Source organism: Lineus longissimus, chromosome 9 (genome assembly GCF_910592395.1).
Source record: "Lineus longissimus chromosome 9, tnLinLong1.2, whole genome shotgun sequence".
Taxonomy (NCBI): domain Eukaryota; kingdom Metazoa; phylum Nemertea; class Pilidiophora; order Heteronemertea; family Lineidae; genus Lineus; species Lineus longissimus.
Genome location: NC_088316.1, coordinates 4,931,344 through 4,957,074, shown reverse-complemented (window position 1 = coordinate 4,957,074; position 25,731 = coordinate 4,931,344). Strand labels below are relative to the sequence as shown.

General features: G+C 40.0%; 2 protein-coding genes across 10 annotated transcripts in view; one reads left to right on the top strand and one right to left on the bottom strand.

Moving 5' to 3' along the window:
- LOC135493434 (relaxin receptor 2-like) overlaps positions 1-25,731 on the bottom strand; it is a 224,447-nt gene that overhangs the window by 51,727 nt on the left and 146,989 nt on the right. The gene's annotated exons all lie outside the window — the stretch shown is intronic.
- On the top strand, positions 22,118-24,909 carry LOC135493841 (cysteinyl leukotriene receptor 1-like). Its single transcript, XM_064781455.1, has 3 exons — positions 22,118-22,558; positions 23,446-23,666; positions 23,933-24,909. Exons 1-3 carry the CDS (start codon positions 22,251-22,253, stop codon positions 24,448-24,450), a joined length of 1,047 nt encoding a protein of 348 aa, XP_064637525.1. The 5' UTR covers positions 22,118-22,250; the 3' UTR covers positions 24,451-24,909.

Genomic DNA, 25,731 nt, shown 5'->3' with positions numbered 1-25,731 from the left:
CACTCATCGATAAACAATGTCTTCTATTCTTTGGACAGTTAGCAAGAATGCCTGAGCACCTACTCCCCAGGCGTGTTTTCAATTTTCGGCTCCGCTCAATGTTGAACAGAACAAATAGTTCCGAAACTTGTCTCGGGTATGTGCCAAACTTAATGAGAGTAATGGACAGGTTTAACCTTTCAAACTCCCTAAAAGAGTTCACTGAAAGTGGTCAACTAAGTGTGCCAACCGGTACCCCCTGGAAGTCTTTAGTTCAAAAATCTGTTCTCAATCAAGAAAACTTAAACTTCAGAGCAGAATGTACACGCAATAATCTTTTCAGAATAATGAACATTGAAAAGTCTCTGGACTATCCGTCCTTAATATGGACAACCGCTCAAACTGATCGGAAGCACAAAAGCAACTATGCCTTCCTAGCTAAGCTAAACACGCTACCAGAAACTATCACAGAAACAAAGTGCAATCGATGTACTCAATGTTATACCGATCCGCAACTTCATTTTTTCTGTGGATGTTCAGGTTTTTCCTCCCAACGTGAGAAATTTTGGGAACAAATTGAAAATGAATGCCCAGTTGAACTCAGCACAGCACTGTGGAACATGTGCGACGATGAACTCACAGAAACATTGCTCGGGAAACAACTTTCCGCTTTTGATTATGAAGAAAATGTAGCACTTCTTCGGATCACAGCACAGTGCTGGAATGCTTAGGCTAATTATATCTAAAATGTTTTTCTTGCCTAAGACTACATATTTTTTGACAACAGCTAGAAGTATGTAAATAGTGTACATTAGTTGTTATAATTTTATGTTGCTTTGAATTTTTTGTAATCTTCTATATAGGAGGAATAAACAGATATATATATATTACTTCTTGAGGGCACTCACTCCAATACATATATAGCAAGATAGCAGGGTCAACGTTTATTGAGGATATTTCGCCGGTAGATTTCGCTTCTTTTGTTACCCAAGGGACAGTATACACGTTTAACCTCCAATAACCTATAGGCCAATGGGATCGTAGGAAATAGCGTACACCGTTGTCGATTTTAGAATAATCACAACTCGTGTGGAAAATTACGCTCATATTATTTCATTGTCACATGTGAATGCCATGAAAACTTTAGTTTTCTTCCGCCAATTTTGCACGATTGTTCCGTGAATGACAATTCCATTTTTGCTTACGGATAGTTACCAACCTCCTTTGATAATTCTACCTCAGCTCAGGCGTGTAATGCAGTTTCTAGAATGTTCGATGTTTTATGCCTTTTGCTAAATGGGGAAAAGAAGTTGTCAACCACTGCGACTCATCCTAGAACCGCCGCGTTAATCTCTGTATTGTGCGAAAAACATTAATGTTGTCTTCCGGCTGACAAATCAAGACATGATTGTTCTGAAACGCATCTTTTGTTACATTTTTGTGCAACCTGGTCGCATTGCACGAGATGAACGTGCGTTTTTCTTTTGTTATTAGATGAGATTTTATGTTTTGGTTAGCATGCCCGGAAGTAAACCGCGGCTTGGACCAAGAAAATGTTGGAGTAGGATGGAATGTTTGATTATGAGACAAATAATATTGAGATTAGTTTGTAGTAGAGGCTCGGCAAAAAGACACTTGGTGCTGATTGTGTAGTCGAGGTGCATTAGGGTACAATACTGTTGCGAGAGGAGGGGCCGGCATGCGATAGAAAACGTTAATGACATGTTTCAGTGTTGTTTTTTTCTTTATCATGTTTATGGTATAGGCATGAATGATCTTCAATATGACGATCAATCTTGTTCAATTAAAATTATCTAAATTTTGCCCAAAGCCCTCAAAAACGAACGATGCGGCGTGATAGCGGGGTGACATAAAAATCAACATCGGGTGCACTCGGGCGGCAGGAAGACGGTGACCAGGCCGTCAACGAATATTACGCTTTTTCTACTATAATGAGAGAATAGAAACGAAATAGGAAAAACGTCGAACACTTTCATATACAAAGGTACTAACAGGAAGACGGTGCGGTGACGCAGAACAAATTCATTTAGAGAATAAGACCTTTCTTTCTCTAAGACTAATACTGAAGCGCCCGAGAATCGTTATCCTCACGACAAATATCAGATCTTTCTCTCCCCCCATTAATGATATAATCATTGATGGAAGTAGTTGGTACACTCGGAGGGATAATTTCACGGCTAAGAGCATAGTAATAACATTTTATCTTGCAGGTTTGGGAGGAATATCGACCCCCATTAAAGAGGTTTTGTGGGGTCGATATTATCAAGATTTCCCCTGATAACCCTTTAATAAGACCGTAGGACAATGGTGGGGTTTCGCAACGCATCCCTTACAATACCTTACGCGTTTAAGCCCGTAGCACACTCGCCGCCAACTTCGGCGTTCACAGGCGTTTTTTGCCGCAAGAGTCCTGAACGCCGGAAAAATCCCTATTCTGCTACGAACGGCGTCAGCGAACGCGACTTGCCGCCACTTGCCGCAACGAAACGCCAAATATCTAACATGTTTGATTTTTGACGCGTGTCGCCGCGTTTGAACGCAAGAAGAAGCCAGGTGTGCTACGGATGCCCGCCTGACTTGGCGTCGGCGGCGAGGCTATGGCCAATCAGCTTGCGTCTTGATGTCACATTATTTCAAAATGGCAGCCTAAAGTGGCGGAAATGACGCTACTGGACGCCTATTCTGGGCAGGTGTGCTCTGACCGGGATCCACTGGCCGCCAACTTTGGCGTCGAGAGGCGTCAGCCGAACGCTTCTTGTCGCCAAAGTTGGCGGCTAGTGTGCTGCGGGCTTTACAATACCTTACGCCTTTACGACGACGAGCTATTTGTATTGATGCATTTAAAATGTAAACTATTTGACAACGAAACATTCGTAATTCGTAATTCCCATATAATTTGATTTGATGATGCGGAACTTCACTACTAGTATTGCCCCATGACAGAAAGAAAATCCGGCACAAGGCTTTGGTGAATCGGGAATGAGCTTCATGTGTCAGTGGTGGCGTGTAATATACCAATCTTAATGGATAATCATAATTAAATACGTTGCCATGGCCTTTGTCTTCAAGTCACTCGCACTGACGGCCTTCTCGAATTGACGGAATGAACGGAAAGATGGAACGTGATAGAATTATGCTTAATCATCGCCAACTGTTTTCCAAGTTGAGGGAGGAGCAGCGGGAGATAATGCTGGGTCGACGCTGATGCTAACATTCATCACGTGAACAAGAAATTAATATACCATAACTTGAGCCATGATGGATGTATCTGGCGCTCTCTCCACAGAAATCATGTCACTATGTCACTATCCGCCGCTATTCCTCCATTAAACTGGAAGACATCTCTGCGACTGGACACGGTTTGTACATGATTCCTATGCCGTTCATTCCGCTTTTGTTCCGTCAATTCGATGAGGCCGATAGCTATTATTACAGGCAGATAGCACGCATAGATCTAAGAAAACGAACATTAGCCAAGATAAAACGTGAGTGCTGACTTGGGGACTAGATGAAGTAGGACAAAGGCATCTCCTTTCTTTACTAAACCTCAATTACGTACGCAAGGAATTTCTTGGTAGGTGCACTGAAATATGCCTCTAGATCTGCCATTCAAGTCACTGCAAAAACAAATCCCTGTGAGAGACATGACTGATGATCAGGGACGTTTTGGGTAAAGGAACACCCTGACAAAAAACACCATATTGACTGACATCTTTGTGCATAATCACACTTTCTTTCTACAACTCTATACGGCCTGTATTTATGTTAAAAGTATTCGATGCAGCGATTAATGCAAACACTGCATGCAGCGCATTACCCCCCTTTGTCTAGGTGATCCATACTAAGTCGACATCACTTAAAAATATGTTATTCATCCAAGATTCAACCCATTACAATCTATTTATAATTGGATCGTAAAAATAACTAATTTATAGTATTTTTTTCTAATCGGGTAGTTGCTATCGCACAGATTGTGAAATTAGTTGTTTAACTTACAAATCTTAAAAATATGTTATTCGTCCAAGATTCAACCCATTACAATCTTATAATTGGATCATAAAAATAACTAATTTATGTGTTTTTTTTCTAATTTGGTAGTTGCTATTGCACCGACTGTGATATTAGTTGTTTAACTTACAAATTAGTAATTCTTAACCATTTTACATGTAGCTGGAACAGCTAATTCATGATTATTCTTTTCTAATCTCACAGTTGGAGCAATTTGAACTACCAAATAAGTTGTTTTTACTTATAAATGTAAAGAGCGTATCACCATAATCCAGTTGAGACAGCAGGTTGTTGTCTCTCGATCAACCCAGCAAATAGGGGATCAGTGAATAACCATCAGTACGTACGGGGTCGATATTGATAGCTAAAGCACTCAGAGATCAAAAGACGAACGAAAATCACGGCTGATTCTCTATGTTATCATGTTATTAGTTTAACCTGGAACTGAATGGCGATATTTTGGAACAGTCCTTTCACAACGGACATTTCACTGTTCACTAACAAATTCCAGATTATACAGATATGATCGACAGTCAGAGAAAGAGAAAGAGATATGTTTATGATAGTTTACATACATGCCGATGTTCTTATCTGAGACACCGCCTGGGCAATTATTCAGGACAGTGCCATTCAAGAACGCGATGACGGCTTGCCAGGATCACTAACTTTGCTTGCAATCGCCCGCAACCGTTACTGGGCGTTTAGTTCAATTTCAAGATGAGAGAAGTAGTTAAAACTACTTCTCTCATCTTCGACCTCTGAAAAATGATCTGGACACAAATGTGGATGGATCAAAAGTTTTGACAATCTATTTGTGTTCGTTTTTTGCATGAGCCGTTTGACTGATGACCACCAGCAACAGCATGCTACTGACTTTTCGAAAAGAGATCATTATAGATCGCAGTCAAGAATTGGTGGAGAAAAAACATCGTTCTTAGCCACCATTAGCTTGACTAGCGTATGGTGGGCGTATTCTGAGCTGACCGAACCTTATCCTTTCTTATATTCTCCACTATCCTCGAAAAGCAGAACAGTGAATGCCGCTTTTTAAGCTTATGTCTTGTCTTTTAACATGCATTGGGGTTGGACTTGAGTAACTCTTGGTTGGCAGTGGTAAGGGGTCGTTAATTTAGTACGTACGCACAGATATCCGAATGTCAGTACTCCTCCTCGTCGTACGCTTGCGTACGCCATATACCACCGCTTGATTACGTACGCAAAAAGAAAGTCTGTCGATATCTCAGATGGATGGCGTTATGTTGCATAATTCATTTCAATAGCAAAATGTGTTGTACAAATAAATATTATTCAAGGAAGTTCGTTACCGAACTTTGAAATATTCTAACCTGAACTTATGTCTCGTGAGATATTTTGTACTGCGATAAAAATATTCGAATCATCATGTCAACTTCCTCCCCCCCCCCCCCCCACACCCCCATCCTCCACGTCTGTGCTAAACGCACGCGTTCGCCAAGTGGTCCTCAAATTTGCAAATGGCCTATCTCTCGTTGCGAATGAATACCCTCGTCTTTGGTGGATGAATGGCAAAAGGCAAATGCTTTTGATTTGCAGGAACTGTTTTTCTTTACAAGAACTCAAATGCTGCCAAAATTTGACTTTAAGGTATACCCCTACGACACGGTATTCACCAAGAATGACAACAATCGCTACTCTGCTATTGTGTTCGGTGATGTTGGTGTTTACCTTGATAACCCTCGTATATTTCGCTAAGCACTTATTACTTTTCTTCGCATTTCCGTCCGGTCATGGGCCAGACACAGCAACAACAACATCTACACGTCAAGCGACTTGAAATACGTGCAAGATTCATGGCTGAATGTCATCAACACGTTAACACCTCCTTCTAAAAAGCCAACCATGTAATAAATAATGTCATTTAAACTAGATATCAGAAAAACTTCCTTCAGAATTGCAAAACATGCGATAAATAATAGTTGATTATCGTCGTGTAGACTGATTTATTGAATAGCTGCATGGAACAACACTGCAACTCGTTGCCAGATGGAATACTGTGAACGGTCCGTGACTTTCTGGAGCCGGGAAATGGGATGCCGTTTTTTTTATGTCGAATAAAAAAGAGTTACAGCTATAAAACCAGATGGGAGCTCGACACTGCTGTGATGTATACTAGATGCAAGGACATTATTACTAACTTTAACGAGATTGAACTTTCAGGAAACATACTCCGTCACGCTGGGGTCATGCAGTAAAAGAACATCCGAAAGAATAACTGCAAAAAAATGCACTGGTTTCCATTTGTCATGTTTGAGGTGAAGTAGCAGCAAAGTGTATTTTAAATTGCCTCGCTTTGGCGAGCACTACTGTTCCCACAGGGTCAACGCGTATGACGCTCTGTTCACATTTCAACGTTGACACTTAACACGAACTTTGAAATCACTCATGTCATGTTTGGTGATGAGCAGGTGAGTACGGAAGACAGTCATTTGTATTAGCGAACTAATCAGATCGTCTGCAAATATGGACAAATCGATCGGATGACATTTCAAGATGGGATTAAATGCAAGTCTGCCATTGATGAGTGAGATATAATACATGTCTTTGTCATTGAATTGGTTGGTTGGCAATTTCTTCATACGTTTGAGGGTAGCAGGTGGCGGTCGTCAAGCGCTCCCTTGAGTTTGACCTGTGAATGACAGATAGAGGCGCTCAGACCGCAGTTAGAACGAATGACAATTACATGCAGCCACATCTGTGGATGATGAGTGCGAAACCCGCGCTGACGTTGGACCGTCGCGGAATAGAAAATGAATCCAGGATTCATGGACGATCACTTTCTGCAGGATTACCAGCAAATGTCTTTGTGGAGCGACCATGTCCAACAACAACAAGCTACGGCAGACCTCTGCGACATCTCTGACATTGCTAGGTGACAAGCGAGGCGATATTGAAGAAGATGGTCGAGGCATCTGATTAGATTGTCCGCAAATATCGAGAAAGAAATCGGCATATTTCGTTGATGAATTATTTGTGTTCGGTATTAGATCGTTGGTAAGCCATTCCTTGATATTCACACTATAACAATGAACCAAAGACTGTCGAACAATGATGCCCGTGTTTGCCTCTGTGCAGTACACTCCAACTCACATTGAAAAGAAAACTACAGAGACAATGTTCGTCCTCCGCTAAAATATTACCCGGTCTCGTCCCTAAAACACGACATCAGACATTGCCAATAAGCGCGATGATATTGAAGAAGGCAGCAATATCATTGGGGAACCGATCAGAATGTCCACAAAATATGGACAAATGGTTCAGATAATTTCGTAGCCATCCAATGGGATTAACACGTTTCGGCCGAAGATACGTTGAACATATGATACTATCACGTGTCTCCGCAGACGCATTCTCAGGGTTATATCGTATGTGGCTGTCGTGGAGGGCTTACTTGCACTTGACCTGTGAAGGGCAGATATAGGCGATTAGACCGGTGTCAGAACCAAAGAATCGGACACCTTATAATTACCAGGTATGCCATACTGCGTACTTCGGGCGCTCGTCTTAAGACGTGGCACTGATATTGAAATGTATCTTTATGATTATTTGATATTGAAATGTGCTTTTATACTGTAAAACAGAGAATGTACTGCAATAAAACGCTTTGCATTCATTGCGCATCAGCCTAATTCAAAAAACAATTCTTCAGAAACCCGAAGAGCGCGCACACCGCGCTACACGGGGACATTTCATGCAGTCGAAAGTACCCGCGACCGTCCGATCACAATCGTACGCTCTTGCAGCTTGTAATTATATAATATTTGTCAATTTCATCGTTATTTTCTTCAGATTTTGTGATTTAGAGAAACACAATCATAGTGTTGAAGAAATGGTAGACCGCATACATCTAAAAGCGTAACGCAGCATTCAGTTATCCTTAATAGAATATTAAAATGTAGCTAAAATATGCCAATAAAACACATTGCTAGACTAGCACACATCTCGAATAAGAATGAGTTAGAACACGTCTATAAAATAAGAATAATCATATATCTTCCTTCTTATACCATTGTATATCAAATATCATATATCATGAACCATTTTTCAAATACCATAATTCGCGACAAATAAAAAGCGGCTTGGTTTGTTTGATATCACACGCTCCCTATTAATAAACCTCACCGCAAAAATAAATACGCCTTATAATGTATATGATTAATGTGCGACACGCAACGCGGTTACTATGGAGTTTTTACTTTAGATTTCTTGTTTGTTATATTATTGTAATACCAAATTACAAAAAGTTGAAAAGATCAGTTTATCTTTAGCCATATGGCAGATGTTTTGGTCTATCTATTCAAATTTAGAGAATTTTTTCCAATTTCAACTCACCAGTGATGCACTTTTCGGCTGAGAACTGACTTAAATCGTCTTGACAAGTAACAGCGAAACTGCCTTCGGGAAGTAGCCATCATACCGGTAAATGACTCGGATTAGAAGACACGACATTATTGGTATATATACAGCGAAAGATTTGGTAGCTCTGAGCGAATATCTTGATTCTTAGTAATATTCATTTTACAAAATTGTTCTAATGAATGCTTCTAGTCATGCTAGTAAGACCCTACCAAAAATCCATTTTTTGCGCTTTGAATGATTTTTTTATATATCGCTGCGCCATTGTGACTTACGGAGTTGTGTGGGCAACATTTCGAATTTTGTCCAGCAACGAGCCTCGACAGTTAACCTCGTCCGTAGACAATGGGTAGGGAAACATTAGAAATAAACACTGACCATCACCGACAATTAAGATAAAAGACATCGTTACACATAGGCGCTAACTCAATTAAGGCTAATGGGTACATTATAACCGTCTTAAACAAGAGCTTTTAAAATCTTTTTGCGATTAGGAATTAAAAAGACTTGCTTTCATCATTCAGCTCAGCTAAATGTGCTATCAAGACCTTCTTTCTCAGATCAATTTTTTGATAAATGCATCATAATACAGCGCAAATACTTCGCAAGAGTTTGATATGATCATGTATGAGATTCGAACATGCGAATTATAAGTCGAAAAGAGAAAGTTTGAGTTTTTTTAAAGTGCAGGCTCTTGTTATTAAAATCTCTTGCTAATTGAATACATTAGAGGGACTCGTTCGTAAGCGCTTTTCACTGTGCAACAGTATCCAAGCAATTAACATTCATTCACCAGCCTAATCCAGAACCCTTTTTGCTGTAGAAACCAAACATCTTGAATCAAATTTATCAAACTTTAGTTCTTTTGCACCGCAACATGCAAACTTCCTTAGTTTTGCAGTTAGCAAAATGTGAATTTATTTTTGAGAACTTGACAAAAGTTCGTTGCCTTTTTCGAATAGAAATACAAATCATCGGTTTAATTTTAGCATATCGAGGATATTAGCAAAATCCGTAAAAACGCCTTCGACAATTTGCCGCTTTACAGTAGAACATCAATTCATGAAATAACATGTAATAAAACCAAATGCAGTCAGAATGGAAAAGAAATATCTAAATTGGGCACGATATACTAATACACATACCTTTTGATCCGCAGTTTCGTGTTTTTGTGTTTTTATTTTTCAATTTACAAAGCTCTGCCTAATGGTAAATATAAAGGATTGGGTAGGCGTTCTTTCCTACCCCCAGCAGTTCCTTCCTGTGTTTCAGTCGACTTTTTATCCTTTTGAGAATCAATATGTATGCGAAACCCCATCCATGTAACACAAGAATGCCGTGGGGCTGCCATTCTCCTACAGAGGCATTCAAACCATTCATTTTTAAATCTGGACTTTGGGTTAAGGAATTAATACCGAGCTGGCGGTCATTGGTTGTATAATCAAGACCGCTCGGGTAGACCGAAAATGCAGTCCAAAACCCGAGGCGCTTCGCCGAGGGTTTTGGACGTAATTTGAGGTCTACCCGAGCGGTCTTGATTATACAACCAATGACCGACAGCGAGGTATTAATTTCTATTCTAAAAGGTTTCAAAATTAAACAAATTAAATACGATTTGAAAGGTATATATGTCCGTTTTCGTCAAAGAATGATCCAGCCTGGTGTCCGGAACTCCGCCATATTTTTGCTTGTGAAGATGACGTCACGCAGCAAGGGAATTCCCAGTCTGCTAGCTCGATTTCTACCATTTCCTCGTCTTTGACCTCTTCTGAATCCTGACTGACGACCTCGAAAGAGTCCTCGGGTATCCTCCCTACTTCACAAATCCCAATATCGGGGAATACTTCAAAATCTCGTGTTCTTGACATTGTTTTGTGGGGCTGAGTCGTTGCTTCTTGGTGAAAATAATTCGTCTGCTAAAATTCAGAATTTTATACCTACCCAGGCGGTCATTGGTTACGATACCAAGACCGCTCCGATCAAAACGAGGCGTAATGTATTTTGTATTAGAAACAATGATATACTGTGACTAAGGCCTTTTAGAATATGAAATAGTAGGAGGTCAAATAAGTGATATTTAGGTGACCGAGTGAGTGAGATAATATCTCACTCACTTGGTATTGGGAATGGGGAGCGAGATTCCTGTATTATCCAAATCTCAGTTTCCGTTGGTTTCTAGTAATTGGTGGATCTATAACACAACTCCTGCTTCAGTAAACTATTTTTCTGAACGTGTTCGATGCTTTTCCAATTTTGTTTCAGCTCTAATATACAGATTAGGTGTTTTTTGTGACGATCTCAACTGCTGTGACCATTTTGAACATATTCATGTATTATTGAATAAAACTGTCGAACGAATGATGTCATTTCCGTCGACCCCCACCCAGGTGGGTTTTTTTGGCATGAAAATAATCTAAAACCCTGAGCAAAACAACACGCCAGTTGGTAAGAACCATATCTGGTAAATCTAGGCACGTTTTGTCGAAAAATTGGAGGGTTAGAAAGTTGCAATTGAGATTGATCTGATGAGGGCGTAACCACAGCCGTTTCTTGGCTACATGAGGACGTGTAGAGAGTGGAAATTCAGGGAAGAAAAAAATATAATCAGTTGCAGAGTAAGAACATCGGGCAGGGCACTGTGTAGATCTTAATGACGCGATCATTTGAAATTAAAAAATGGCGGCTATAAATTAAAGTATGAACCAGGTGGGTCAGATAAAAGTACACGAAGTCTGCAATAGGGGTTCCATCTTCCATCTCACAATGCATCAAAACCTGTCTGCTTGTTCCAGGAATTTGTATCACGCAATCAAACACGACAATGACCCATTATATACTGTGAATATATCTCGGTCACCTAAATATCACTTATTTGACCTCCTACTATTTCATACCCAAAGTCCAGATTTAAAAATAAATGGTTTAATCGTTTCCTATAGCACAAAAGGCCTTTGCATGTAGGGTCGTCTTTCGTCGGACACTAAGTCAAACACCATCCTAAACTTCATGGTCTCCTTTAAATGTAGGGTACATGGAAGATTGCAGTATTATTTTCTGTCTGTGTTCAGTTCCAAGCAAACTTAAAAGACTTTGCGTGACCGTGCATAATAAAACAAAAATGCGTCTCAACCCTGACCCGCCCCTGCGAACTTGAGACGCGCAGGAACCATCGATCACTCTCAGCCTGCGCGTCTGCCACCTGAGTAATTGAGACGCGGGTACCATAGATCACAGTTAAATTATAGCCTCGTCGGAAACGGATATGGCTTGCATTTTCTTGGATCAGATTATTAACGTTACGGGCCGCTGGGCGATGATGAAAATGGAAAATCATAGGAAGAAACTAGTCTAGTTTCATCGATAGCAGGCCGTTTTTTATTGTTCAGCAAAACGGGGTCTTATGATAGTTTTTTATTTGAAAACTCCTGAGAGAAGCACTTGTTTAGAAGCTTTTGAACTCGGTTAAAACTTTGTTAACACAAATGTCTTTGTTGGTGATGACATTAGCGCAATCTGAAAGGGACTGTCGCCCCGACAGTCCAGGGCTGGTATCTTTGAATGCTCCTTTAAAAGTCTAAAGGTCAACCTTATGCCTATTGTTATCATGTTAGGTAAACTTTTGCAATTTTATGATCAACCATTATTACTAGGAAAAGGCCAACATTTTCTCTCTGGCTATCGAAAGGTCGGCCTGATTTTTAGAACATTGCCAGTCAAAAGGAGCATTCTAAGATACCAGCCATGGTCTTTTCCTCAGGCATTATTCCAGACTCGCTCAGCGTCTTTTTCACAATCGTTCAACCTCCAACAATTTAGCGTTAGTAAAGAAAGCCCATTCAAATACGTTCCGATCCGCTCCTCCTATATAAACATATGTGCTGCCTCGAAAGAAAGGCCAGGAATACTGAACGCAATTTACCCACTGCGCAGTTCCTGTGCAGACGAAGGCAACGGCTCTGTATTATGTGTTTACTGAGAAAGTGCGTGCTGCTAATATTTCAGAATATACTCAATTTTGCACGCCTAACGTCCGCTGCAGTACGCTAGTGTATGTGTTCATTTTGGTAGGCCCACTATTAAAGGGAGTAAGTTTCTTTATTGATTGACCAGCAGCATCAATGGCAATAGTGGCTTCAGTAGAAGGTCTTAAATTTCCCCCATTACGGGCCTGGAAATTTGCACTGTGTAAAGATCTGGATGGACGTTAGAAGCGACAAACTAGAGTACAAGTTGTTTGGAGGATGGCCAATTTTTTTAGGGATGACCAGACGTTCAAAAGATGCACGCCCTATGTTGTGACATAATTAATGCGGTAAAGTCGTTTACTTTCGGCCTGGCGAATGAACGCCACTATTCGAGGTCGATCCCCGGTCCATTTTCCTTGGAGTGGAGGGGTCAGGCTGGTCTATACTAATGTCAACCACAAGGTCCTGGTGTCTATGAGGTTCGTCAGATCCGATAGGAAGTGGTTAATTCCTTATCCCCGGATCATGCAAATGGTTTTTTAATGGCATTTAAAATGTTTGATTTGATTACAGCTACGATGCCCGATAGTCATGACGTCATGTTTTTCGACACGATCTTTTCGTAGTATGAAGCGATCGTACAATGTAGGTCGATGAAACTGGAGTATTTATTCATCGATATCTACGAATTGTTTTACAATTATACGGAGTTGCAACTACTGGATCCACTCACCAATAATATCCCAAGCCCGACAATACCCGATTTTTACCACCGATGGGTAGAGTTTAAACAGCCGAACACAATAGTAGGCCTTTCGCAGCCATAAAAGGGGTGGGATATCTATTCAAGAGTTAACAACGTAATCGTCATGAATAGTCATGACTCTATAGCGGAACTTTTCATATTACAATTAAAGACCAATTGAAAGAAACGACGACAAGAAATCCCATCGGATCTATTAACACCGGTGTAATGTTTTTGAGTGTTTCTGTTTTTGAGTGTTTCCCCTCATTGTTTGGGAACGCTCAAAAATAGATTGACGAGTTTTTCTGTGTATCCCCCTATTGAAAAGTCATGGTCTCTCTAGCTGCCTATTGTTTGGAAACACTGAAACATGGGGAACATTAACCACAGATGTTACACCGGGTTTAAAACCTGCAGCGAAAGTCAGACTAATGTCAGGTTGTTTATAGGCTCGGAGTAGAAATAGGGTATTGTCGGGCTTGGGATTGTGAATCCAGTAAATTGCCATTTGTTGAACTATGTCCTTTTGATGGAAGTTATAAATGCATTGGTAACAATAGGGCAATAAATACAGTCACAAGTTGAGCGGAATATAACAATCACTTGAGATACATGTATTTCCCAGTAAAAGAAACTAATTTACCGCTTCCATCAATTTGTAATTCAATTTTGATTAATTGTAAATTCACGACATCTAGACTTTGCAGTTGCGATCTAATTGTTCGCCCCAGGATAACACTTTTTGGCATCTGGATATCAATTTTTTCAACTGATCAAATCATCTGGCAAAATCGGGATTCACCTTCCCAAGGTATTGAATAGAAAGTAAGAACGTGCGTACATGTATGTATAGCCGTCGTTAATATTTATTCAAACATTTACGGTATATTCGGGTTTTTCGAGCAATCTGCATTCATGTATAACAACCTTTATTTCCCCCACCGGTTTTCCCCTATCGACCCGATTACGTGTCTTTGTAAAGTAAAAGTCAGTAAATTTAAATTTGTGAGGCGCCCCCAACTTGTCGGTCCGTTATGTAAAGTGTCTCATAAATGTTTAGGTAAGTTTTTAGGGCCTTTCGGAAATTCCCCAGAGTCCATCTCCAGAGACATTCTCCATGGAAGCGGTTTCGCCAAGGTCGATGTTGTCAAGATTTGCCCTGATTACCCTTTGATACGAGTGTAGAACGATGGGAATTAAGGCCAATGTGCGAGCTGGCCTTATTTAAAGACAATAGATCGTGTATTTGGTTTGGCCTGAAGTCTTTTATCTAGTATATGAGGAAAATAACGTAATGTATTACGACTAACATTGCGACTTCCCAGACCGGTGAAATCACAGATAACGGCGATATCTGATACTAATGGCAACGCACTGGATTCTTATTTTCTCTTATTACGCAACAAGTTGCAGACTTTCGTAGAACCTTTCTAGCGCTAAAATGCCATCTGCTTAAGCAAATTGATTTTGGCCCATTTATTTTGTGCAGTGGCCTTACAAGAGCTGACCAGTAGGAGCCATCTACTTAAAAGCAGCCGATTATATTAGAAAAGTAGCCGAAAGTGTTTGTCCATGCAGTGTGTGTTGGATTAAAGAACAGTTCGGCTGATCGAATCGTCACTGAGGTGTCTCCAAAGTTGATTACCTTTGTATTTTACTTTTGTGTTCCATAAATGTTGGCAACGCCATTGTTTTATCATCAACACCGTCATAATCATTATAATGGGCAAAGAAGAAACCGTACACCACTTTCGTCATTGCATAAGCAATGCAATTCCTCAAAGGTTTCCGTTGTTGGACAGTAAACAATTGTAAATTCCAATTAACCCGGCCAAATGGCCTACTGAAAATTACTATTGATACAGCTACCCTCATAAGATTGGCAAACACGCTGCTAACCAAATACATGTACGTTGTGTTGTGATGGTTTCATCTGGATTGTGTTTTGACAGCCAATACGTATGCGTCGGACATGTGTAAGTTCTACGAGACCTGTGCAATCAAGTGCATGGCAGGCTCTTTTCAGACTAAGTAAATCTTCAAGACTGTGTCGCAACTGGACCGATTCCTTCAGACATTTTCATTGCAGGAAGTCGCATCAAAGGATACTCCTGTACCAATACACAAATAGAGCATTGTATTAAAATCAACTTGGTAAAAAATCAAAACAATCTGTCATTATCTGAAGGGTTATTATAACTTCGTTTAATAATTTGAGTGTTTGTGTATTCCGTGCATACTGCAAATGTAAGGCTTCTAGTGGTTTTTTAATTTCAGCTTTTGGAAATTAGATTATAGAAACATGTTTCCGTTGGTTTGCCATTAGGCCTGGGACTGGAGCATTGCAATGGAAGATCAACATATCCCAAATCAAGAGTGTTAGTTAAATTGCCGGGAAAACCAGACTTGAATCCGAAATACTGAAAAAATTAAGGCAAAATTAGGAGAATTGAAATACCACTAATATCACTATAAATTTGTATTCTTGCCCAAGAATCATTGATATAGATCAACTTGATTTACGCTATTTGTTGCGAAATTATTGATTAGAAGTTTTAAGTCCCCTGGCGAATTCAAAACTGAAGCTATCAAATACATGTATGCAGGACTTTGATTCTGTTCTGTTCCGAAGAGTGATATACATTTACGGATGAAGTACGATTTAAAATGCAATATCTGTCTCGAGACACGCGAAAATCAAATCTTGACTTCATTGGCAAGTTTTAAGATAACATAATGTAGGCACTGTTGAGTCTTTTCCCTAGAAACGTTGTTTCGAGTTGAAAACAATACACGGCCTTGCTATTTGATATGAACTCTTCTTTGAACCCGATGCTTATCAATTCCTGTCCATACTAAATATTACAACTTTGATTAATGCAGCATTGCACTAAGAAACAGCGTGTTGGTATCAAACAAATTACCACTCATTACATATAATAATCTAGGAAATTACAATATAGTATGCTTATCAATTTCCTAGTCTGGTGCTCATTTTAAGTTCGAACTTATTCAACCTCCTGGTGACTTTGCTACAATTTATACAAGGTCGAGAAAGAAACCTGTCTGATGTTAGTTACTGATTAGCGCTCAATTAAGTGAAATTCTTCGAGCTGAGGCCTCACGCTACACTGCTCAACGATACTTATAGAGCTAGCGTCACATAACCTTACAGATTATATGCATGTGATGCATTTTACTCCAAATATGTCAGCCGATAAAAATCATAACTATGTGTTGGTCTTCTCAAATTTAATGGTATTACGCTGTCTCATGTTCTTGTACTCTGTTAATCATGTGTTTTTAGACTTATCAGACACGTCCTTATTTCCGATGGTCGTCCACTCTCCCAAAGAACCGGAAATTGCCGAAGAATAATTAATTTGGGCAGAAAATATAGATTTTCATTAGACAGGGACGGTCAACTTTCCCTCGCTATTCGTGAGTGGATTGTGGAATCGATAATCAAGGTCGCACACCCTAATTAACCGCAGGACAAGCAAAGTGATTTGCTAATTTTAAGAATAAATTGGTACGCTGTTTACCTTCGGCAGTCCAGCTTATTTGATCAGCAGTTGTTATGCTTGCAAAGGACTGATTGGGTGCATGAAAAGAAGAACGTTGAAGTTATGCGGTGTTGGCAAGTGATAATTTGGAGTCGTGCTGAAGCGTCCACATGCAATGACTGATTCTAAATATTCAGCAGAGATATCTGGGGAAGAATTTTTGAATGTTTGTCCTGATTATCGCATGTACTGTAGCGGCACACTCCAAAAGAATGGATGAATGTACAGGCCAATAGGCCAGGGTAATAAATGTGAAGCGCTGTATAGGCCATAAAACCGCGTTACTTTTTGTGTTATAGAAGTCGAAGTACAAGTATAATTAATAGTAGTACAATGTACGTCCACTACGGGCGTCTGTAAAAGACGAAATGAGAAACGAGAAATGAAATGAAAATAAAATGGAAATGGACCCCTGAGGCAGATTCTGGTGTGCAGATAATGGGTTGAGATAAAACAAGAACTTGAGTGGGTCAGCGATTTCTGGTCTGCAGCTGACCCACATTAAGCACATGGCTAAGACCAATGTAAAGCCCGTTACACACGAGGGACTTCTCACCAACTTAGTTGGTTTTAAAATTAAGAACAGGTGCACAGGTGACTGGAAGTTGAGAGTCGTTCACCCACTCACACGAAAGACATCCCAGCAATATTTAGGTCCTGCACTATATTTGGGCCAAAACCATGGTCAAGGCTAAGATAAAGAGTCAAAATATGGCCCAACTATGTTGTTGACTGAATTACACGGGGAAACCAGGCACAACGCAGTAATATTTCTGAGATGACCCCTATGATCTGACCATGTGGCGCTTACCGTAAAATTCCATATTTTATACACACTCATTTCCATTTCATTTTCATTTCATTTCTCATTTCTCATTTCGTCATTTACAGACGCCCGTCCACTACATGGAAAACCCCGGCGTTTTTAAACCCCGGGGATACTCCGAACCAGAAAAAGCCCGGAGAAGACACGGCGAGGGCTTCCACAACATGGAATCAGTCACTGAACACGGCGACAGATGGCGTGGTCTATATGAAATTCCTGTGGAACTCTCCGATTTTTGTTATTGTTGGAGTCGCGATTGACCGACACATAATGGCAGCACCTTTTTGACGCATGCGCAGTGGTAACCACGCCGCCTGTCGCCGAGTGTAGAAACTAACTAACGCCGGCGTTTTAGTGATTACACTACACAAAACGCCGTGCTTAAATTAGCCCTGAATCCATCGCCGTGACAAGAAAACACCGGCGTTTTCTAGCATCGGCGTTTTCGAGGGGAAAATTAGCAGGTGTAAGCGCAAAATCTCCGGACCAACACCGGCGTTTTTTGTAGTGGACGCGACTCTATTATAAGCAAAACATGGTTTTTCGATAAGCATAATATCTTGGCGTTGGGGTAGGAAATTGTACTGATACTTATAGTCCGCGTTCTCTTGCTGACTTGATCTAAAACAGCCTTGAATGTCAAAAGTAATTTGCGAGTCATCAGTGGAATGCATGAACGGCAGATACGATGCAACATAAAAAAGTCAGTAAATCTCGAACTGATCTTCAGCTGTTGACGTCTTGCTGTTAAAAAATTCCATAGCACAATGTGTTTTTCTGTTGGATAATCTTGTTGTTCAAAACAGGTTTTGTAAATAACTTCGGCTTAACTTTGCGTTGTCTGTTTCAGTTAAGTCTGTTAATAGACTGGGCCCTCTGGTGATTAAAGTTTTGGATAATTATAACTTCTTTGTCAATATTTTCGGCAAGAATAGCGAACAACATGTTGTATTTCAAACTTGAACACATTTCTAACTTGTCTAAGCATCTATTCACTTCTTGTCTAACGGTTTGAAAATAGCAATGCAAAAGATCTGCTAGACTCTATGATAAACAGTGGTGGCAACAAACATACGTAACACACGGCTTTTTTTATTTCAAACGTTTAAAAAGGGCAGTCGCTTATATAAATATGATGAAACACAAACATTTATACTTCTACGAAGTTTAATGTTTAGTTCGTCATAAACATCAAAACTATGCGGACCAACGGGTGATATAGCAATCAAAAGATATATTTACATGCTTAAGCATACAAAAGAGATCAAAAAGGTACATGGAGATTGGCCGATTACATCATGAACAATTCTTGCATTCACGTATTACCATAGTGTATATAGCCAAGAACATTTCTCACAATATGCTGAAATGTAAATATGAACTACAGGGTGACCCAGAATGATTTCCCCTCTCACAATCGATACACAATAGAACTCTGGGCCACCTGTAGACTGCACGTCGTTGCATATTCTTATTACCTGGAAATCAGTTGGGACCCTCTTGCGAAGTGGTTCAATTCCATATTTACGAATTGTCACAAGTACGCAATATTTCCCGTAGTTATAACATAATTGGAAGGGCAATTTTCTGGAAGAATTACAGCCAGTAATTCTGGAAGAATTACAGCCTGTATACCAGGGCGCACTGTCTTTTAAACCTACATACAATTCTTGAAATGAAAACTAATTCTTCTTCTGTTCACAATACGGATTTTCGAATGTCTAATATCTTATGTAGATGTATATGTTTATATTGACAATGTGTTTATTAGAAAACTCCGATTGTTGGACTAGGCTTTTTAATTTCGAAAAAGGCAGCTTTCCTATCATTTTCAACTCTAGCTTATTGGTGTTAATGAAGTTGGTGGTAGACATATTCAAACCCGGTGTGACGGGGATAGTAGTCCTAGGGCTGATAGTCCGTGTAACAATAGCCCGCATTGCTAAATGTTTTGGTTAGGGTTAGCGGTACAATAGATCATGCTGCTTAATTGGTCAAATACAATGCCACCGGACTATGACTCCAGGGGGACTATATCCGCTGTCACTCCGGCAGTTTTTGCATCTGATGATGTGTGACTTGAAACTGCAGTCAAAACTGATAGTCAATTTTTTGATGAGGATTTAGAAGCCTAAGTCAGGAGCTTTAAAGTTTATGAAATGTATTGGACATGTATCAATACGAACTAGCATACAGGGTCAAAGGAGAATATTCAAAATCCCGAACTTACGTACGTATGTCCACATTTTCCTCTGTGCTGAGTATGATAATCAGTAATAATCATGAATGATAGCCAAAACACGAAATGGGTAATTTTCTTTGATACACACTTTACTACTATCGTCAGTTGAAAACACTTAATACGAAAAATGTACGTGAAATACATGCACGTCTATTGTAAAGTTAACTAGAGAACAAAACTGACTCGCCTCAGGCGTTTTATTAAACTCGATGATAGCGGCTATTTTCCTAGACCACCCCGATGTAAATAACAAGGACATGAATAGATTTGGGATGTCAGGATATTTCAGATGTTTTCTAAAACTCGACTAAAGTGGTCATTTTAGACCAGCCTGCTGTAAATAACAAGGCAAGGAATAGTTTTGAGATGTTAGTATATTCAGCGCAAGTGGTACGATATCTGTAAGATGCGTTATTGTCAGTACGTATGTTTTGATATTTATTTTATTAGCAGTTTGAACCGGCGATCAGCAATAGATAATTCAATTAGCATGTCGAGTTTGTTGTCGGGGAGCGGTTACATCGAAGAACCAGAACGTTCGTTGCGATGGATTTACATAATATATGACGACCGCCTTACTTGTATCAAAACAGGGTTTTTGTGTTTGATGTACTCGCCAGGATCGGTCTGAAATCGTTTTCGGCGAAAGTGTATTTGAACAATTTTGAATCAAATTCTCATGTGGACAGCTCTGGGATTGGCCTAAAACAGATTCTCAGATAGGGCAGGTATATCGTAGAGTATTCTTTCGGATAACGAAACCATTTCTTTTGAATTGGCATGCTGCGTAAAACTTGGTGTTAACCTTGCAACTTATAAAATCAGCGTGCACTTAATTTTGAGGTTCAAACAGCTAAGAAATTGGTTCGAGCACTTTAATTTCAAGCACCCTCATGTCCAGGACGCGTAATTTATTGCAGCTGTTCATACCTAAATTGGCCAGTTTTGGGTATATGCCTAAATTGGACTATTTGGGGGAAACTGATGCAAAATTTCTGACAGGACCATAAAGCCATAGAAACCCAAAGAGTTAGAACAACAGCCGCTCTGGATTACGCACAGCCTGTCAAGGGTGTAAGTAAGTTTCCTATACCTTTGTGACCAATGACCTATGGACCCCAATCATTAAGGAATGCATTAGTGTCATTGAGGATTTCCATCGACAGGATTTGCCTGAAATGCCACTTTGGGATATATTTAAACTATTTTCTTTAAAAGCATATATAATGGACTAGTTGACTCCTAGTCTAGAAGGTACGAAGTTGTGATATAAGTATAGACTTGCGTTAGGAGTTGATAATGTCTGAATGTTTGTAAGTTCATGGGGAACCTTTTTGGGACACCATGCACCTGTTTATTGTAGAGAGGCAAACACCAAGGTCTACCAGGGTTTACATGGCCACACTCTACAAACTGCAGTACGCCAAAGGGAAATTCCGGCTGGTATAAAATGATGCAAACACTGCATACTTCCTCTGCAGTTGACGTGTCCTCACAAAGTTTGGGATTCTGCCGTCATGCAATAACGGGTAAATTTGTTATCCAAAGTCACACGCGGCATCTAAATGAACACCTTAGTTTATATGTATTCATTAGAAGCCGTTTGTGATTTTGTGCGTCTCTTTCTAAATCGATCCGAAGTTGCAAATGGACCATCACTCTGATGACCATTGTTAATTAAGGGCAATATTACCCAGCTGTCGGCTGCCCAGTCACCACCTATTCTACACAAGCAGTTTCCATCAACAAAGGGCACATAAAAGGAACAATTCAAAATCTGAATGAATTTTCATGCGTTTCAGATGTTGACTCCGATTTGACCCGAGTAAGCTCTCCATACGTTGATCCTGGAGACATGGATCTGCCCTGTGTGACGTCTTGAAATTGGTATAGATATCGATTTTTCCGACGTCACGCTCATGGCGCTGACTACCCCACTACTACGCTTATGGAAATGATCCGTACCGTCGTAATGGAGGGGTGACGTGAACTCGGATCTCGGCGTGCACTCACGAGGCGGGAAATTTCTTTCGCGCCAGGACTTGTGCGTACTACTAAGAATAACAGATAACGCGTGTTTCTACTAGCTAAGGGCTGAAACAAAATTGGAAAGCTTCAAAAACTCCCAGAAAAATAGCTTACTGATGTTTACTGATAGTTTACAGAAGAACAAACATACTGCAGAAAGAAGCCCCCCATTCCTTCAATGGGAAAATTATCTTGTTTGGGTGGGCCAGTATAGGAATTAGGCAACCACAATATTATGCTATTTGGATGCCATTTGCCTTATTAAAGGAATGCCCTGGGCTAATCGAGTTGTTCGGAAAGTTGCGTGTCTGAAAAACATATTATACATCATTGTGTGGCCTCCTTCATCGCTTCACATCTATATCATTGAACACATTGGTCGAGATAGATGCCATGAGGGCGGTTACACCATATTGCAACTTATACACTCTATTTTCCCAACAAAAAAGAATCATTTCTTTTATTGTTTGATGACATCATGGAAAACATCACGACCACCCATATTGTCACGGATGCTAACTCCCCGGACTATCCGTTTCTTCTCGCCTTCTACAAGCTTGTGTCACATTATCTTTGGGTGATCCCTGTCGCGATTGGCGTCCCTGGAAATATCATAGCGATACTTGTGACCAACAGAAGGCACAACAGAGGATTATCTGCTTGCATTTACATGAAGGCAATGGCAATAGCAGACACGCTTGTACTTATTCAGTATGCATTTGCCCTTCCAATAATGTATTGGGACATAGGAAAAAGCATTGTGCACATGAGGGACGTTTTTTTCATGTAAGTATATTATGCTTCATTTGATTTATCACTTGACTGGCAACTTGTTGTAAGACTCCGGAGTAGTGTTGAATAATAATGATAATACATACACTGTGATAAAATTAACACTTGATATGCGCCCTGTCCACTGAAAATCGATCAATGTTCAAAAAGTCACGACCACCACCCAAAAATAATCAAATGTTGAAGTCGCAGGCGAATGTTAAAGCTGAACTGCATGGACGACACCTTAGTTCCACTGTATAGTTACTGACTCTACCGCTTAAGGCTTCGTCTGAGCTATTTACAGCTTTAATTCCATTTGCCATTTCCCATAGAACTGCAATGCCTATGATAGATAATTCCTTGAAGGCTAATTGTGGCTGACGAATGGGTGGTATTCGTGCGAAAATGATGTATTGATATACTGGTGTAGACGCTATTTAGCCAGTTTTGGTGTGTCTGTTTAACATAGGCTTTTACTCGTAATATATAAGCCTTTTTTTCAGGCGCCCTTCGACCGGCTTATAAGTGTCTACACAGTACTTGTATTCATGGTACTGGTCAGTGTAATTACTAGATAACTACCTGCATCTGCTTTGCTACCAAAGAGGAAAAGGGATAATTAGTGTACCATTGTTATTTCAATAACGTAAAAATGTATTATTTTGAGGTATAGAAACTGAGCTTAACGTATTGAACATGAAGTTTAAAACATGTACAACACTTTGATGTAGTATAGTATTAGCAAACTAAATAAGTGAGTCATTTAGAACGAGAACGATGATGACGCTCATTTATCTGCTGTCGCCTATCGCATGTTCTCAAATCAGATGAGTTAACTGTTTTTCCGTACACTTTGCCCCCTGAATGATGGTGCCAATAACCGGGTGTATTCATTGCAGATTCCATCACTTTGTGGCGTATACTTACGCAATGTTGTCGGGTTTTTTTCTCACTGAGATGAGTGTAGACCGTTTGATAGCTGTGAGGTTTCCGATGGCTACAACCCGTCTATGCACCGCTTCAAGAGCTGTCAAGACAGTGATCATCACCACTGTCCTGGTCGTCCTCTACAATATACAGATACCATTTGTCATGGCTTACTTCAGAGATTCAGAGACAGGTGAAATTAAACTTATACTGGTACTCTTTGCGAGCTACTGTCAAAAAAATATAATTCAATAAGTCCTTTTCTCACTGAACCAGAATTTATGATTTACTCGAATCGTGGTTTAGTGGTTATCTGGGTAGACTGAATTACTTAGCGGCTTAGCAGACGCTGGCGTTGCAAACAAAAAGTCTGCGAACATGTTATGATAGGCCCAATTTAAAGATAGAACGGTAGTGAACACACCAGCTTTCGACATCTCAACTTTATCACTTTTTCAGGGGCGGAGGCATTGGTATTTCATGTACCAGAGTACCCCTTTGCTGCGCTTCTAGCCTCCTTGGGCCAGACACTCCTGGGAACATTTATACCATTCGTGATCATACTGGGTAGCAACATCATCATCATCATCACTGTCAAAATAGCATCGGAAAAACGAGCGCAGATGAGAACAGGTCAAGGTCAAGTTGAGACCAATCAGAAGCAAGAGCAACATTTGACCCGGATGTTGATATTTGTCAGCTGCGCATATGCTGTGACGTCATTGCCGTTCCGTCTGTTCATTATGTTATTGGACGTTCCGGCAATTGGAGATATGTACGATATGGAGAATATTTACTGGAATCTGCGATATACTATACAAGCGTTTTTCTTGTTGATAATTTGGATGTTTAATTACGCAGTTAACTTCTATCTTTATTGTATTGGCGGAGGTGCCAAATACAGGAACGATGCGAAGGAAGTTTGTAAGCCGTTAATTTCTTGTTTCACAAAACTGGAGAAAGCAAAGGGGAATTAACGAGCCATGTCACGTGCTTGCTGGCTGCAATTGGTCCCCCGTTTTGACTGAATTGTTTGCCGTGTAAGAAACTTTGGAAATATATTGTTTAAATTTGAAGTTCTATGTAATCTGCAATAATTTAGTTCGGTGTACGCCTGCTGGAGGACCGTCCAGTATCTACATGCATATTCTATTGAAGGCAATTTCGCTCGACTATCGTTGTGGCCTACTTTTACAGGTTCTTGGGCGGTGAGAATGAACCTTCTATAACATGTCTAATTTCATTATAAGTCTGGTAAGCTAGCCTCGGTAAGCTAGACTCGGCCTGATGAACATGTGGACGATAGGCTTGGGCTTGCAAAATTGGTTCCATTCAGAAACTCCCGTATGACGTATGATGCATCAGACTTAGTCGGCAAACTGTCGTGCAGATATTGCATTGCTCGTACGAACTCTTAAATATCTGCACGACAGTGAATTTGCGTCGAGTGGTCGTTGATAGTAACTGCTGACCATATTAAAAAATGATTTGCTAATTTTATGTTGAATAACTTGAAATCTCTTACAAAAAATCAAATTGAAATATTTAGCCGATATTTCACAGTGAGCCATTGAAATTAATGACTTGCCATTTTTTAAAACTGACCGCTTTCATTACCATGTTTACACCAATTCGCTTTATTCACCATTTTATCTGATTGGCGTTGTGTACCCAGTCATGCTGTTTATTGTTTTACATCACGTTTCATGAAGGTATAGTCAGAAAATAACATAATAAGGTTAAGCCGACTGACCTTTGAACACGAATGAATAGATCAAAATAGGTATGGCTATTTTGCCTGTAAGTTATATGGAGAAACGATTTGGTAAAGGTATACAAACAAGTAGGGAATTGTTTTCGCGAAAACACGCGTATCGCGATGATATCACGAGTTGGCTATATCATCAAGGCAAGTGGCAAAATGTATTTTTTTCTGATATCAAGCCAACCCCAAATCTGCATCAAACATGCCGCCAACTGCACCGACCTTTTTCGCGTAGTCATCAATCGCATGATACTTTCGGCGTAATAGCTCAGTAATTTTGCAATTGCTCACAGGAATTAACGTTTACCAAACATATTGTGTCCCCAATTACGTTCTGTCCCTCGTTACAAAGCAGCTGTCTTATACATTAGCATAATTACCCTCACAAAGGAAGTTCAACTCAATAGATAAAAAGACTGACAGAAAGTAATTGTCACATTATTACGACATAGCATGACCGTTGGGGACATGATTGCCGTGTTTTGTTTTACTG

Coding starts and splice junctions, on each gene's coding strand:
- LOC135493841 (XM_064781455.1), top strand. CDS start 22,251: ATGGAAAACATCACGACCACCCATATTGTCACGGATGCTAACTCCCCG. Junction 22,559..23,445: donor ATGAGGGACGTTTTTTTCAT/GTAAGTATATTA, acceptor TATTCATTGCAG/ATTCCATCACTTTGTGGCGT. Junction 23,667..23,932: donor CTTCAGAGATTCAGAGACAG/GTGAAATTAAAC, acceptor TCACTTTTTCAG/GGGCGGAGGCATTGGTATTT.